This window comes from Capra hircus, chromosome 11 (genome assembly GCF_001704415.2).
Source record: "Capra hircus breed San Clemente chromosome 11, ASM170441v1, whole genome shotgun sequence".
NCBI lineage: Eukaryota > Metazoa > Chordata > Mammalia > Artiodactyla > Bovidae > Capra > Capra hircus.
In genome coordinates, this window is record NC_030818.1 from 28,119,344 (window position 1) to 28,134,346 (window position 15,003).

Here is a 15,003-nt window from a genome sequence, read left to right on the forward strand (position 1 = left end):
AGGTGCAAGGGGCAGCTTTCCTTTCTTCTCTGTTTGGTGGGCTCAACCTAAATATTTCCATCTAAGCAGGTTATGGTTCCTTTCCACAACTGAAGAGAAATAGTGATGTACCTTCTCTCCTTAGGGTCAGCTACCTGGTATTTGCTTATGTTTAAAACTGTCACATGAACTTTGCATATTCTTTCGGAAACAAAAAGTAAGAAAAGAGAAACTGTTGTGACAGCTGGTTGTAACATTAACTGGTCAGTTGTTTCATGCAGGTAAAATTGGAATAACATTTCTTTGATTACTTTTTTGCTGAATAGACTGGTCATCTAATCCCCTGATCGGTTAGCAGGATTTCATTCTAAATAGAATTAAGCAAGTAAGATAAGAAACAAAAAACAATGGGAAAGAAAATAGCAACACCAATTGCAGCCATAACACGATTTGAGGCTTGGCCTTACCCAGGCCTGGAGACTTATTGACAATAGTAGACGCATGAGCCTCCTGGAAATCAGACCTCAAATGTGACCTCTGTAGGCGCTTCTTTTTGTATTGGACACAGGAAGTAATAAGGTGACATCTGAAGCTTCCAAAATCAGAGTAACAGCTATATTTGTTATTATTGTTGTTTAGTCGCTAAGTTGTGTCCAACTCTTTGTGACCCTATAGATCGTACCCCACCAGGCCCCTCTGCCCAAGGGATTTCCCCAGCAAGAATACTGGAGTGGGTTGCCATTTCCTTCTCTGGGTGATCTTCCTGACCTAGGGATCAAACTTGTGTCTCCTGCATTAGCAGGTGGCTTCTTTACCACTGAGCCACCAGGGAAGTACAGCAGCTGCATGAGCTGCTTCAGTTCTGCCTGGGCTCCATCTCTAGCATGTGAGCTGGAGGCCAGAGACACTCATTTAGTTCTTCTCTACCAGCTAGACATACATCGAGCCTAGAGAGGGTGTGGAGACACCAGAAAAGGGCATCTTGAGCCCCAGCTGTTGGGCCTTACATCCTGCTGGAGACACAGGAAGGTATATTTTGGGGCAGTCAGAGTTTGACGCAATCACACACCAGATTGGGAAGAGAAGCCTGAGTTCATGGAAAGAGCATTGATAAAGGACAAGACTACATGTGGGCCTTGGCTGGATGGGAAGATGGGCTTAGAACAAGAATACTTTCACTCCTGTGCTTAAAATACAAAGAGTATTCTTTCAGTTCTTAACTTCAGCTGCTGACTGCTGGTGACACTGGTGAAAATGGACTCCAGTGAGCAACCAATGTTTTCTTTCTTTTTAAACAGACTCTTGGGATCATTAAAGAGAGATCTAGCCTGCCCAGAATGGGCAGACCAGATTCTAGGTGGGTAGCAGGGACATGTGAAATCTCTGCAAGATGACCAGGCTGCTAAGTTGGGCAAATGAGTCAGGGGAGAGTTTCCTGATGCTTTGCTGCTTTCCTGGAGTCCAGGTCAACAACCAGTGACAGAGGATGACAGCCGGAAGCCATACCCCAGGAGCAGCGCTTCATGGAGAAAGCAGTTCTTGGGTGAAGAACCAGGAGAAAGCCTGGTGCTATGAGGTGATGCTGACACTCTGGTGATGCGAGGACATGAAAGGAAGAGCCTCAGGAAAACCACACCATTGTCCATTTTATTGCCGTGTTCCCCATCTAAACCCCTCTGACTCTGTCATTTTCAAAGAGAAAAATTAACAGCAAGTCATTCTTCGTGCTCACCTTCAGATGTTGCTCTTATTCATAGCACAAGGTCACTCTAGTGTCATCATCGTTGAGATGTAGCCTAGTTGGGGGCTGTCTTCTATGTCCTGTCACATCATGTGATAGAAACTTCATTTTCCTAAGATGTTGACGACCCTCTGAAAGCGACCCTATGAAAGGCAAGTGTTCTCTGACATGCTGATCCCAAAGCCCTCCCCTTTCCCTGGCTTTCACACACAGATGAGAGTGCCTGGGGCAGGATGACAGTAACTTGAAGTTGTTCCCTGGCCTAAGTGTAATAATCCCTCTAATCAGATGCAGAAAATGTTTATTTTGAGCTTAATTGAATGAGTCCGTTTGGTATAGCTTTTAGGTCGCTTTAAACTTGGGGTGTCCTATGTACTTCAAATAAATAGAGTTTAAAGCAGTTGGAAAAAAGTATCAGATGGACATGAATGAAGTTTATACCTCTAAACTATCAGGATTCTGTGTGGAAGTTTTGCTGTTTGACTAATTCTGATTAGGTTAATACTTGCCCCCCAAGAAAATACTTCTCCCTTTTTATCCAAAGAAGGGTGGACTCTACCCCTCTGTGGCCTATAGAAGATTCTTATCAGAAACAGCAATGTGAAAACCCATTCTGTATTTTCTGTACCACTCTTAGCATTGATGGAATTGACCATGGCTGTAGGAATTTAGTTGAGATAAATCTAAATTTGGGGAAAGACTACAACAGGGTTGTTATTCTAGAGTAAGGCCTTGCACAATGGGAGAAAGCTGAGAAGTACTGAGAATGTGTGAAAATTAATTTTTCAAACATGTTTCAGGTGATATTATTGTTACATAAGAAAGTTTGCATAATCAATCATAATTAGTATTCAGATAAGATTGTCTTTCTCTGTTAGTTGGCAGGTAAGCCTTCAGTGAGAGGAAAGCTCCGTTCTTTTTATTCTCCATACCTCTCTTTCACCTAACTCAGTGGAAGGTCTAAGACACCAATGAAACAAGGCTCTGCCTCTAGTCCACATATGGTATGTCTGCCTGAGAGCTGTAGAATCCCACTCATGAGTGTCTGTTTTTAGTTTATTGTAATGATGGCTGTGCTTTCCTGATGAGGAAATAAAATTGATTTATTGTTTAGTTTAATAGTTAAGTTTCCCAAAGTGACTGGATCTTTCCTTTCTTTTGACCCAAGAAGTATAATAGAGAAGAAGAACGGTCGCTTGCTGTTCTTTCTCAAAGATAATAGAACAGTTTACACTGTGGAGATAGAGAAGAGATGGGATAATAACTTCAAGCAATCTTCCATCAATCCATCATGGACTCTACCTTTAGAACAGTTTTTAAATCAGCTTTAATTATGCCATTTTATAACTCAGAAGATTTCTAGAGTTCTTTATTTCTCACCTGTGTTTTCAGAACCATCTCTCTTTCTGCCCCCACCTTGTCTGTCTCCTTCATACCCATATCCAAGTTTTTCACTGCCTCATTCCTCCCCTCCTCATCCCCACATGCAGTGATCACTTTTGCTTACCTCTGCCCTTCATGTGTGTGCTTCTAACTTGCCAGGCCCTCTACTCCTCCCACCTTCTGCTGTTCAAGACCTTTACTGTGGTCTTTCATGTAATTTAGATTTGTCTCAACCAAATCCCAAGGCAATTGCTATTTCCATCAATACCAGTTGTATTATGGAAAATAAAATACAGAAAGAGTTTTCTTATGGCCTTTTCTTATAATGACCTTTTGTAAGTGCTGAGGCCTGGATGATAGACATTTCTTCTCTAAGGGCCTAAGAAGCTAAGGGCACAGATACATAGGTTTCACATCTGATTTGATGCAAGACGTTTAGCGCATAATGACAGAGCATTTTATGTTGCTTTGTATGATTTCCTGTGTTCAATTCCTAGTGCCTAGAAACCAAACCCATGGCTTATATCATCTTCCATATCCCCCAGTCACCTACCCTAGGTCTGGGCACCCAGGACAGACCTGCTGAGTTGATAGGTTATAAGATGGAGACATGGAGAGGAAAAGGAGATGCTACAAGTGAGAGGTCACTGGTGCATCAAAGGTAGACTGTTCCAAGTCCAGCCTTTTGTTGGGCAGTCATGTGAAATTGATTTAAAAGCGATAGAATCTTTGCACATGTAAACAGCTAACAAACTATGGTGAATGTGTGTGCAAACAGATCCAGTTGGCAGGACACGCAGTGCTGCTGAGAGGAAGCCTCTGGCTATCCATCACACCTTGAAAGATGAACAGGGCGGGCCAGGTTTTCCCTTCTAAGTTAGGAAAGGTTAGCACTCTGGGAAAATAGAGCCCAAAGGGAATTTCAAACACATGGTGTGGCCCTTCCAGCTTGCAGGTCGTTATTACCTATTCTTACCCTAAATGGCCATGACATATAATCTCTTTCCTAATTTTATTAGTTTACTTACTATCACAAGACCATAACTTTTTAGACATTCAGGTGTGTCTAAGGGAGGAGGAGATAGAATAAGGCTTTTAAAATCTTTGATTACCTCAGAAAACGTATTTGCTTACTTTACCAGGAAGTTGGGTTTTTTGTTTTGTTGTGTTTTCTACCCATGCCAAGAGGGGATTAATGAATGAGTAGCTGCTGGGTTTGCCAGCTTTCTTTTGATTTCAGTTTATGTAATTAAGCAGTTCCCAGAATGACTTCAGGTTCTCACTCTGCATCAAAACATGCTTCTCAAATGGGTTAGGTGTGGAGACCAGAAATAATCGAGACTCACTGAATGGAGGGAGGAGGAGTGGAAAACTTCTCTTGCTTTAAAAGCAGTCCCTCCTGTGTCAAAAGGGCTGACCATGCTTTGGGGCCATGCACATTGAGCTGTATTGAGTAGAAAAGTAAGTTAAAACTGAAGTTCAAATGGGCTAAAGTTAGAATAACTCGAAATGAGGTTAATAATAGAAATAACATGGGGAAATCAACTCTGTTTACAATTGAATTTCTAGCAACCAGAATCTTCTCTATGGTGGGCATTTAAGACTTCATGCATTCAACAAAGACACACTAGGAACCCACTGTGTTTCAGGCTCCATTCTAGTTGCTGGGGATACAGTGAGAAGCTAATGAGAACCCCTCCCTTAAGGTGCTAACATGGAGTGAATGTTGGATGAGCAGATTTTTATTGAGCACTTCTGCGCTAGTAGTGGCCATGGCATTGCTGGGGAGTCTAAGGTTATGTTCCTCAAGGAACTGGCCATCTCATGGGGAGGTGAAATCATCTATCCAAGGAACCAAAGAACTGTTCAAAGCTGTCCCAAATACTGGGTGCTGAGACAGACCCCTTAAGGGTGAAATGGTCAGATCAGGCACTCATGGGCACTTTCTATAGGCAGGAGGCTCACTGCAGTAGCCTGACTCATCTTGAAGCCTTTAATTCCCTAAGCAGTAAGAGACTGCCGATACAAATATCAGAGCATCTTTTGATTTTGTTTCTCTTATAGCCCCCTGAGCTGTTTAGTTATTCTATCCACATGATGCTTATTTTAAAGGAAATTAGAGGCACTTTTCTTTGAGGTTAGGCTAATTCCCTTAAAAACCAACAGGGTAGAGTTACCAACAGTTTTTACCCTCATGAAGTATGCAGACTACTGAGAGAAAAAGACATAAATCAGTGACTCAAGTCAACCCCCAGAGGAGAGTGTAGCATGTAAGAGGAGGTTTTGACCTGGTCAGAAAAGTCAAGGACAGCTTCCTAGAAGGAAAGATGGCTGCACTGAAATCTGAAGGATGAGGAAGAACTAATTAGGTGAAAGGTCAGGGAGACACAGGCCAAGCAGAGGGAGCAGCATGAGCAAAGGCCCTGTGGCAGGAGGGAGTTTTCTGTTGAGGCAAAGGGAACAGCTGGGAGTGAAATGACTGAGAATTAGATAGGGCCAGCTTACTCCTTGGAAGGAAAGTTATGACCAACCTAGATAGCATATTCAAAAGCAGAGACATTACTTTGTCAACAAAGGTCCGTCTAGTCAAGGCTATAGTTTTTCCAGTGGTCATGTTTGGATGTGAGAGTTGGACTGTGAAGAAGGCTGAGCGCCAAAGAACTGATGCTTTTGAACTGTGGTGTTGGAGAAGACTCTTGAGAGTCCCTTGGACTGCAAGGAGATCCAACCAGCCCATTCTGAAGGAAATCAGCCCTGGGATTTCTTTGGAAGGAATGATGCTAAAGCTGAAACTCCAGTACTTTGGCCACCTCATATGAAGAATTGACTCATTGGAAAAGACTCTGATGCTGGGAGGTATGGGGGGCAGGAGGAGAAGGGGACAACAGAGGATGAGATAGCTGGATGGCATCACTGACTCGATGGACATGAGTCTGAGTGAACTCCGGGAGTTGGTGATGGACAGGGAGGCCTGGCGTGCTGCGATTCATGGGGTCGCAAAGAGTTGGACACGACTGAGTGACTGAACTGAACTGAAGTGAGATCACACTGGCCAGGAGGCATATTAGGGAGTGTTCTATTTATTCCAAGAGTAATATGAAACCCTTGGAACAATCAGTAGAATGAGGAAAGGAAGGCGCATACGCTGTAATAAGATTTTCATTTCAGCAAGGTAACTCTGCCCACAGTGTGGTCAGTGTTTGGTGTGGGGACTGGAATCAATGTAGGGAGCACCAGTGAGAAGGCACTTGCAAGCATTTCAACCAGAGATGATAACTGCTTGGGCCAGAATGGTGGCCACAACGGTGGCAGCAGCAGAAGGAAGTAGGCAGATGTAACAGGTACAAAGGTAATAAGTGCAAAGGTACGAGAGGTAAAAGCAATAGGACTTGGTGATGGATAAGAGGGATAAAGAGGAGGCGGGTGTTGCGAATGGCTTTTCAGGTTCCTGACTTATACACTTGGCTGCATGGTGAAGCCCTGCCCTGAGACAGGCACCCTGGATGAGGACCAGTTTTGCCAGGGGAAGATTATGAAGCAGTTTTGAACATGTTGGGATTGAGTGCCTTTGAGGCATCAGAGAGAGATGACAGAAACACAGCTGGGTAAATGGGTTCCCAGGTTGGACGAGAGGTCTAGGATGGAGGGAGGTGTTTGTGAGTCATCAGTGTCAAGGTGCATTAGACACCGTGGGTGTGGATGAGATCACTCAGCAAGTACAGAAAGGGGAGGAGAGAGGAGGGCGTCCAACCCCGCCTTGTGGGATTCCAACACCTAATGGCTGGGGAAAGGAGAAGCCTACCAAAGCAGGCAGAACAAACCTGCCAGAACCACAGGGAGAATAGCAGGTGAAAGCCGAGGAAAGCAAGCATTTGTTGGGAGAGGAGGTCATCAGGGAAAAATAATGCTGAAAGGATAGGGAAAATGAAGACTCAATAATGACAATAATAACTGTCATACCACTAGCTATAATACTATAGTAATAATCATTATTGACAGTCTTTATGAAGCCCCAGTTACGAGCCAGGCACTTTAACATATAACTTAATCCTCATAGGAATTTTGTAAGGCAGGTCCTGTTATCAGCCTCATTTTCACAGTACAGAACAATGAGCACAGAGAGCTGAAGTCATTTGCTTGAGGTCACACAGCCAGTGAGTGAAGAAATCAGTGGGGGAGCTCTTCGTTCTCACTCCATGGCCCCTGTCCTTAAATGCCTTGTGGGGAATAAAAAGCAGCCAGGGAGGCAGGGTGGGGAGGGGAGATTTAGAAATTTGGATTCTTTCAAGCAAAGGCAAGAAAATGTTCCATGGTTGCTAAAGCCCAAGTTCAAGTTGGTGACCAGGAACTGGTATTGCAGCAGCTGTTTCTGATGATGGTTCAGCTAGATTAGGGTAGTGTTGAATGCATGACAAGGCTATATTTTCCATGGGAAAAACCCTTGCTCCAAGTGCTCTAGGCCATTGGTTCTCACAGTGAGAGCTCCAGGCCAGCAGCCTAGCATCATCTGGGAACTAAGAGATGCAGATTCTCAGGCTCCAGTCGAGACCTTCTGAATTAGAAACCCTGTAGGGCAGAAGCGGAGAAGGCAATGGCACCCAGTCCAGTACTCTTGCCTAGAAAACCCCATGGACGGAAGAGCCTGGTGGGCTGCAGTCCATGGGGTCGCTAAGAGTCGGACACGACTGAGCGACTTCACTTTCACGTTTCACTTTCATGCATTGGAGAAGGAAATGGCAACCCATTCCAGTGTTCTTGCCTAGAGAATCCCTGGGACAGGGAAGCCTGGTGGGCTGCTGCACAGAGTCGGACACGACTGAAGTGACTTAGCAGCAGCAGCAGTAGGGCAGAAGGCGCGGAGGAGGAATCCATGCTCTAATAAACCTCTGTGAGATTCTGATGCACAAGTTTGAGAACCTTGTTCTTGGGAGACCCTTGAAAAAGAGGAAAACCCTAATAACATGATCCATATATCTCACCTTGGCAGCAACCAGATGGGAGAGTGTTTCTTAATCCTGGCTGCCCACTGTAATCACATGAGGAGCTTTGAGAACTACGATAGCTGGAGTCCACCCTCAGAAATTCTGGTTGCATTGGGTTGGCACTGGCCTGATCATTTGAAATAAGGATTTGAATGGGGAATAGATGATCGAATGAACACTGATCATTGATTGATCATTGAATAGATGATTGAATAGATGATCTGAACACTTCTGAGTGCCCGGTTGGACCTGGGGGAGAAAACAAGGCAGGCTTTCAAGGGGAAGGTCAAGACAAACGGAAGAGAAGCTAGATCTTAGGCACTTTGTGAATAGCAGTAAAGCTTGAATAATTCTGGAGGTTGTGGTGGGGAGAGAAGGTAGTCTGAATTTATAATAATTCTTAAGGGTGACTTAGTTTGAAAGAGATGCCAGTCATAAAGTAAATATGTGGTCAAGGCTGCTCCATGAGTAAAATATTATCGTGATTTTTCAGTTCAATTCAGTCACTCAGTCGTGTCTGACTCTTTGCAACCCCATGGACTGCAGCACACCAGGATTCCCTGTCCATTACCCACTCCCGGAGCTTGCTCAAACTCATGTCCATTGAGTCAGTGATGCCATCCAACCATCTCATCCTCTGTCTTCCCCTTATCCTCCCACCTTCAATCTTTCCCAGCATCAGGGTCTTTTCAAATGAGTCAGTTCTTCGCATCAACTGGCCAAAGTATTGGAGTTTCAACTTCAGCATTTGTCCTTCCAATGAATATCTAGGACTGATTTCCTTTAGGATGGACTGGTTTGATTTCCTTGCAGTCCAAGGGACTCTCAAGAGTCTTCTCCAACACCGCAGTTCAAAAGCATCAATTCTTCAACACTCAGCTTTCTTTATACTCCAACTCTCACATCCATACATGACTACTGGAAACACCATAGCTTTGACTAGATGGACCTTTGTTGCAAAGTAATGTCTGCTTTTAAATAAGGGGTCTAGGTTGGTCATAACTTTTCTTCCAAGGAGCAAGCGTCTTTTAATAATGTCATGGCTGCAGTCACCATCTGCAGTGATTTTGGAGCCCCCAAAAAGAAAGTCTGTCACTGTTTCCACTGCTTCCCCATCTATTTGCCATGAAGTGATGTGACTGGATGCCATGATCTTAGTTTTCTAAATGCTGAGTTTTAAGCCAACTTTGACTCTCCTCTTTCACTTTCATCGAGAGACTCTTTAGTTCCTCTTCACTTTCTGCCATAAGGGTGGTGTCATCTGCATATCTGAGGTTATTGATATTTCTCCCAGAAATCTTGATTCCAGCTTGTACTTCATCCAGTCCAGCATTTCTCATGATGTACTCTGCATATAATTTAAATAAGCAGGGTGACAATATACAGCCTTGACGTACTCCTTTTCCTATTTGGAACCAGTCTGTTGTTCCATGTTCAGTTCTAACTGTTGCTTCTTGACCTGCATACAGATTTCTCAGAAGGCAGGTCAGGTGGTCTGGTATTCCTATCTCATGAAGAATTTTCCACAGTCTGTTATGATCCACACAGTCAAAGGCTTTGGTTTAGTCAATAAAGCAGAAGTAGATGTTTTTCTGGAATTCTCCTGCTTTTTTGATGAGCCAATGGATGCTGGCAATTTGATCTCTGGTTCCTCTGCTTTTTCTAAAACCAGCTTGAACATCTGGAATTTCACAGTTCACGTACTGTTGAAGCCTGGCTTGGAGAATTTTGAGCATCACTTTGCTAGCGTGTGAGATGAGTGCAATTGTGCAGTAGTTTGAGCATTCTTTGGCATTGCCTTTCTTTGCAACTGGAATGAAAACGGACCTTTTCCAGTCCTGTGGCCACTGCTGAGTTTTCCAAATTTGCTGGCATATTGAGTGCAGCACTTTGACAGGATCATCTTTTAGGATTTGAAATCCCTCAACTGGAATTCTATCATCTCTACTAGCTTTGTTTGTAGCAAGGCTGCCTAAGGCCCACTTGACTATGCATTCCAGGTTGTCTGGCTCTAGGTGAGTGATCACACCATCATGATTATCTGGGTCATAAAGATCTTTTTTGTATAGTTCTTCTGTGTATTCTTGCCACTTCTTCTTAATATTTTCTACTTCTGTTAGGTCCATACCATTTCCGTCCTTTATCGAGCCCATCTTTGCATGGAAAGTTCCCTTGGTATCTCTAATTTTCTTGAAGAGATCTCTAGTCTTTCCGATTCTGTTGTTTTCCTGTATTTCTTTGCATTGATCAAGGAAAGTTTTTTTTTTTCTCTCCTTGCTATTCTTTGGAACTCTGCATTCAAATGGGTGTATCTGCCCTTTCCTCCTTTGCCTTCACTTCTCTTTTCACAGCTGTTTGTAAGGCCTCCTTAGACAACCATTTTGCCTTTTTGCATTTCTTTTTCTTGGACATGGTCCTGATCGCTGCCTCCTATACAATGTCATGAACCTCTGTCCATAGTTCTTCAGGCACTCTGTCTATCAGATCTAATCCCTTGAATCTATTTTTCACTTCCACTGTATAATCATAAGGGATTTGATTTAGGTCATACCTGGATGGTCTAGTGGTTTTCCCTACTTTCTTCAATTTAAGTTTGAATTTGGCAATAAGGAGTTCACGATCTGAGCCACTGTCAGCTCCTGGTCTTGTTTTTGCTGACTGTATAGAGCTTCTCCATCTTTGGCTGCAAAGAATATAATCAATCTGATTTCGGTGTTTACCAGCTGGTGATGTCCATGTGCAGAGTCTTCTCTTGTGTTTTTGGAAGAGGATGTTCTGCATATAGAAATCTGTATGCAGGTCAGGAAGCGACAGTTAGAACTGGACATGGAACAACAGACTGGTTCCAAATATGAAAAGGAGTACGTCAAGGCTGTATATTGTCACCCTGCTTATTTAACTTATATGCAGAGTACATCAGTGCGTTTTCTTGGCAAAACTCTATTAGCCTTTGCTAATTGTGATTTTTATTCAGTCTTAATTGAAATGATTCTACTAATTTTAATCCAAGATAATATGCTGACATCCGCCTAGCAGCTTTGCTGAGACTGTGTCTATATGTTCAGAATGTACTCTGACCCTCTGCCCTCCCCAGCCTCACTGCTTCCTCATTGCTCCATGGACCTTCCTCCCTGGCTGACCTGGTCAGTTTACTGGTCCCCAAGCGCTGTCACTCTGTTCCCATGCCCTGGTATTTATTGGTGCCTCCCCCCATCTCCTCCTCCTCTCAGGGAGGACCTATCTCCTTCTAGAATCCTCCATGGACCCCCAGTTCAGAGAGTCCCCCTTTCTCCTAATCCTTTTAGCACCAAATATCTTTAAGGCACTCTGGTCCTATTTAGTTTTCATCATTCTACACATTTCCCATCTCTGCCCCTGGATCATAAGCCTTATGTGTATGATCCCCGCAACATTCAGGACAGTGATGGCTTACAACTTTTTGCCTCCTGCCCAGCACAGCATCACATACTCTACAGGCTCAGGAAATAGTAGTCAAGAAGCTGCACAAAAAGTGAATTTCAGTCCCTCTTCTTCCCACATCATCATGATGTGCAGAAAAGAAGGCACCAGCCCCAGTGAGATGTGTTTATGGTTTGACCATTCTTGAGGGCAGAATCCATAGGAAGCACATCAAGGTGGGGATCCCAGAGGGAGCATCCTCCAAAGTGGACGTGGCCCCTCCACGGGAGGGGCTCTCACCGTCTTATTAGTCCATGTTGTTTTGTATTAGGTTCCAGTACTACCTTAGCAAATCACCACAAACTTGGTGTTTTAAAATAATAGAAATCTCTCCTCTCACATTTCTGGAGGTCAGACGTCTGAGACCAGTGTCACTGAGCCAGAGTCCAAGTGCTGATGGAGCCATGCTCCCTCCAGAAGCTCTAGGACAGACCCTTCCCTGCCTCTTCCAGCTTCTGATGGCTCCAGCTTCTGGCAGCACCACCTTCCTTGGCTTGTGGCCACTTCGTTGTAATCTCTGCTTCCTTGGTCACACTGCTTTCTCCTCCCTTCTCAAATCTCCCTCTACTTCCCTCTTATAAGGACATTTGTGACTGCATTTAAGGCCCACCCTGGTGATCCAAAATAGTCTCCCAAACTCAAGATCCTTAACTTCATCACAACTCTTTAAGTTCTTTTTTTGCCATCTCAGGTAACATTTACACATTAAGGGGTTAGGACTGGGATATCTTTGGGGCAGCCGTGATGTAACCTACCACACAGACAAAAGTAACGAGCCTCCAAAGGGACAGAGACTTGTCCAAGGTCACACTTCAAGGCTGTAACAGAAATTAGGCAGAGATCCAGGTCTTCTTTCTGTCAATCTTAGACTCCTCCCACTAGAGCATGCTGGTTCCTGCGAACGTAAGACAAAGATATTAGAATAACGCTTCATACCCTGATTCCTTGTCTTCCCTCCGGAACACGTGCTACTAGAGTTCCCCCACCTGTGCGCTCTGCCCCTGCTTGAGTCCTCGTTCTGTTACTTCGAACTCACTGTACATTCGCTGGCCTGTGTGGGCAGCTGCAGTGGACTCACGAAATGACATTTTCTCCTCTCCCTTCAGGACCGCCTCTTTTTTGTCATGGAGTATGTGAATGGTGGGGACCTCATGTTCCAGATTCAGCGCTCCCGGAAATTCGATGAGCCTCGTTCCCGGTTCTATGCTGCAGAGGTTACATCAGCTCTCATGTTCCTCCACCAACATGGAGTCATCTACAGGTACCTCTCCTCACCTCCTCTCTTCCCCAAAAGTGAAAAAATAGAGAGTTTTCTGGATGCTTGAACTGAGTTTGGCTTCCACCCAACTGGTCTCTTGGAACTCACTTTAAATTAGTTGTTTGTTTCAATTTGCTTACAGAGGGCTTTTTTGGGGGCTGTTTATCATTGTAAATGTTAATATTTGAATAGCCCCGGGAGATCTGATCCACTGTTTGTGCCAGTTTTGATTGAAAGCTTAAGCAGGACGTTTTAAAGGCCCAGTGCCAAGTAACCTTGGGGTGACCTTCATTTCTCTCTCCACCCCCCCCCCCCCCCCCCCGCCACCCCAACCCTCTTCCTTGAACATCAGGGCATTCTCTGTACTTTTTCCTTCTGTGCCATGAACTTCCTCCCCTTCCCAACCTCTTGCCACTTCCTGAGTTTGTTTGGCTTACTTGTCTCCAGCAGATAGAATCAGAGAAGGAGGAGTTCCTTGTGGGGGTCTCAGGGTTTATGATCTAGGAGGGAAGAGGGGAGGGGAACTAGACAGTATCTAACAGGAAGTGACTCTCTGCAGATCATCCAGTCCCTTGTTACTGCCTTGTCCCCCTTCCAAGAAAACATGGAACACACACACACACACACACACACACACACACAAATTTTCCAGTAAGAGAGCAGTACTACTTACGCAGGCTCTTCTGTGAGGTCAGGAATTCTGGGAGGAGTAAATATTTATAATTAGCAACAAGGACACTAAAGTTCCTTCGGGTTTTTTCAATGATTGTCCATTTCTTTACTTAGATTTTGCTTCCTCCTTTTTCCTTCAATTGGGTTGAAGAATAGCTGGCTTGATTCAACCCAAAACTAATCCCTCACCAGAACTTCACTGGCCCCACTCCTGGGAGCAATGCCCTCACTAAAAAAAAAAAAAAATGTTCTCCAAGGGGTTCTGAAACCAACCCTCAGCTTCCTTAATTCCCTCTGCTCAAAAATAGTCAGTGGCTCCCGATGGCCTGCATAACAAAGCCCACACTCTCTAGCCTGCTGTTGTGGTCCTCCACGTCACAACCACACGTTTGCTTCCTATCACTGCATAACAAATTACCACAAACGCAGTGGCTTAAAGCATTGGCTGCTTCACAGTTCCCACAGGGCAGCAGTCTAGGCACAGCGTACCTGGGTCTCTCTGCTGTAATCAATGAAAGCCAGGCTGCTTTCTTGTTGAAGTTTGAGCTCCTTTTCCAGGCTCACATGATTATGGGCAGACTTCATTTCCTTGCAAATGGAGAATACACATGGCTTCCTCATGGTCAGCAGGAATGAAAGCCTTTCCTGCTTTGAATCTCTAACTTCAGGGAGGCCTGGACCCTCTTTGAAAAGGATCACTTGATTAAATTGGGCCCACCCAGACTGATCTCTCTTTTAACTCAAAGTCAAATCATTTGGGGAGCTTAATTATGCCTGTAAATCCCTTGGCCCTTGCCCTATGATGTCTTATAATTGTGAGTGATATCATATCCCTTTCCACATTGTTGTTGTTTTTTTTTTAATTTTTATTTTTACTTTATTTTACTTTACAATACTGTGTTGGTTTTGCCATACATCGACATGAATCCACCACGGGTTTTGGTTGAAGAAGTCACAGTTTCTCCACCATGAACAAGGGGAAGGGGTTATGGGATTATACCAGTGTGTTAAACATTGGGGGTCACCTTAGGTTATATCTACTACAGCCCAGTACACCTCACTTCCTATGATCTCTTGAACCTACCAAGGTTCTTGCATGTGTGTGTGCTAAGTCATTCAATCGTGGCTGATTCTGTGCGATGCTATGGGCTGCAGCCTGTCAGGCTCCTCTCTCCATGGGATTCTCCAGGCAAGAATACTGGAGTGGGTTGCCATGCCCTACTCCAGGGGATCTTCCTGACCCAGGAATCGAACCTGAATCTCTTACATATCCTGCACTGGCAGGCAGGTTCTTTACCACTGGCACCACCTGGGAACCCAAGGTTCTTAGCTTGCCTCAAGCTCATCTGACAATTCCCTACTTTCTTGTTCTTCTGTCCTCCTCTTTCCAGCCCAGAAGCCTGATGCAATACTGCCTGCCTGCTAGAAGCCTGGTCCCACCAGCCAGAGCAAGTCTCTCCATCCCCCGCTTTATTTGTAATTTGGGAATGTCACACCCTCTACCTTAGGACCATGGCTGCTTCTTTATT

The 15,003-nt window shown here is 44.4% G+C and overlaps 1 protein-coding gene across 2 annotated transcripts in view; it reads left to right on the forward strand.

The window, feature by feature from the left end:
• The window catches only part of PRKCE (protein kinase C epsilon), a 546,886-nt gene that overhangs the window by 439,724 nt on the left and 92,159 nt on the right, over window positions 1–15,003 (forward strand). For both annotated transcript variants that reach the window (XM_018055186.1, XM_018055187.1), the window contains exon 12: window positions 12,651–12,805. In XM_018055186.1, coding sequence (XP_017910675.1) covers window positions 12,651–12,805 — 155 coding nt within the window. The remainder of the gene's footprint in view (window positions 1–12,650; window positions 12,806–15,003) is intronic.